The 697-nt window shown below is 39.0% G+C and overlaps 1 protein-coding gene across 1 annotated transcript in view; it reads left to right on the top strand.

The window, feature by feature from the left end:
- Positions 1-697, top strand: part of LOC119592506 (transmembrane protein 26-like) — a gene marked incomplete in the record, with an annotated part of 7,474 nt that overhangs the window by 2,097 nt on the left and 4,680 nt on the right. The window contains 1 exon segment of the mRNA XM_037941355.1: positions 501-633. Coding sequence (XP_037797283.1) covers positions 501-633 — 133 coding nt within the window.

Raw genomic sequence — 697 nt, 5'->3', positions numbered from 1 at the left:
AGTAATTATTCGTATATATTTCCATATCGGTTAGATCTTTTTAATCGTTGCCCTACCTTAAACCCAAAATCAGCAAGTCTCCCTTCGCAATAAGCCAATTAGATATTTTACATTATAGTAAAGTTACGAAACTACGACCTGAATCACACAGAATACACAAGAGCGTTTACACGTCCAGACGGAAACGACTCTTGACGCGGAATGTAAACAAACATTGGAGGGAGACGAGCTCAAATCTTTCGTTGTGATGTCCGCTCAAATATACTTCAGTTCTATTCTGAGTCTAATAAACCATGGCTTAAAGTATGTTTGTAAGTTTGAGTTCTAGCAAACTAAATTTTGTGGAGCTCACCCTCCTGTATCTTTTATCACTCAGAATTTTTTTTCGAAAGTATGCTCATATTAAGATACTCAACTACGTCCGCACCCCTCTAAGAAACTTTTTTAGACCAAACTTTTTTTTTCTTTTAATCGTCTTGCATCGTCTTTATACCCTATAGGTTCTGTCCATCTGTGTTCCTATACCTGGTGTCTGTTGTACCGACTGTGTGGCTCATGGTACTCGGTGTCAACGCAGAAGCAAGGAAGGAATTGAGTGCCTCATATAACAAGACGGTGGAGAGGCACGACCATGTGAGTATCACCTGGTTGTATTTGTTTACTGGTTTTTCTCTTTTACTTATTTGTCTAGGGAGGC

This window comes from Penaeus monodon, chromosome 30 (genome assembly GCF_015228065.2).
Source record: "Penaeus monodon isolate SGIC_2016 chromosome 30, NSTDA_Pmon_1, whole genome shotgun sequence".
NCBI classification, from domain to species: domain Eukaryota; kingdom Metazoa; phylum Arthropoda; class Malacostraca; order Decapoda; family Penaeidae; genus Penaeus; species Penaeus monodon.
Note: the sequence above shows the minus strand (reverse complement) of the source record. Positions and strands in the feature narration are given on the sequence as shown.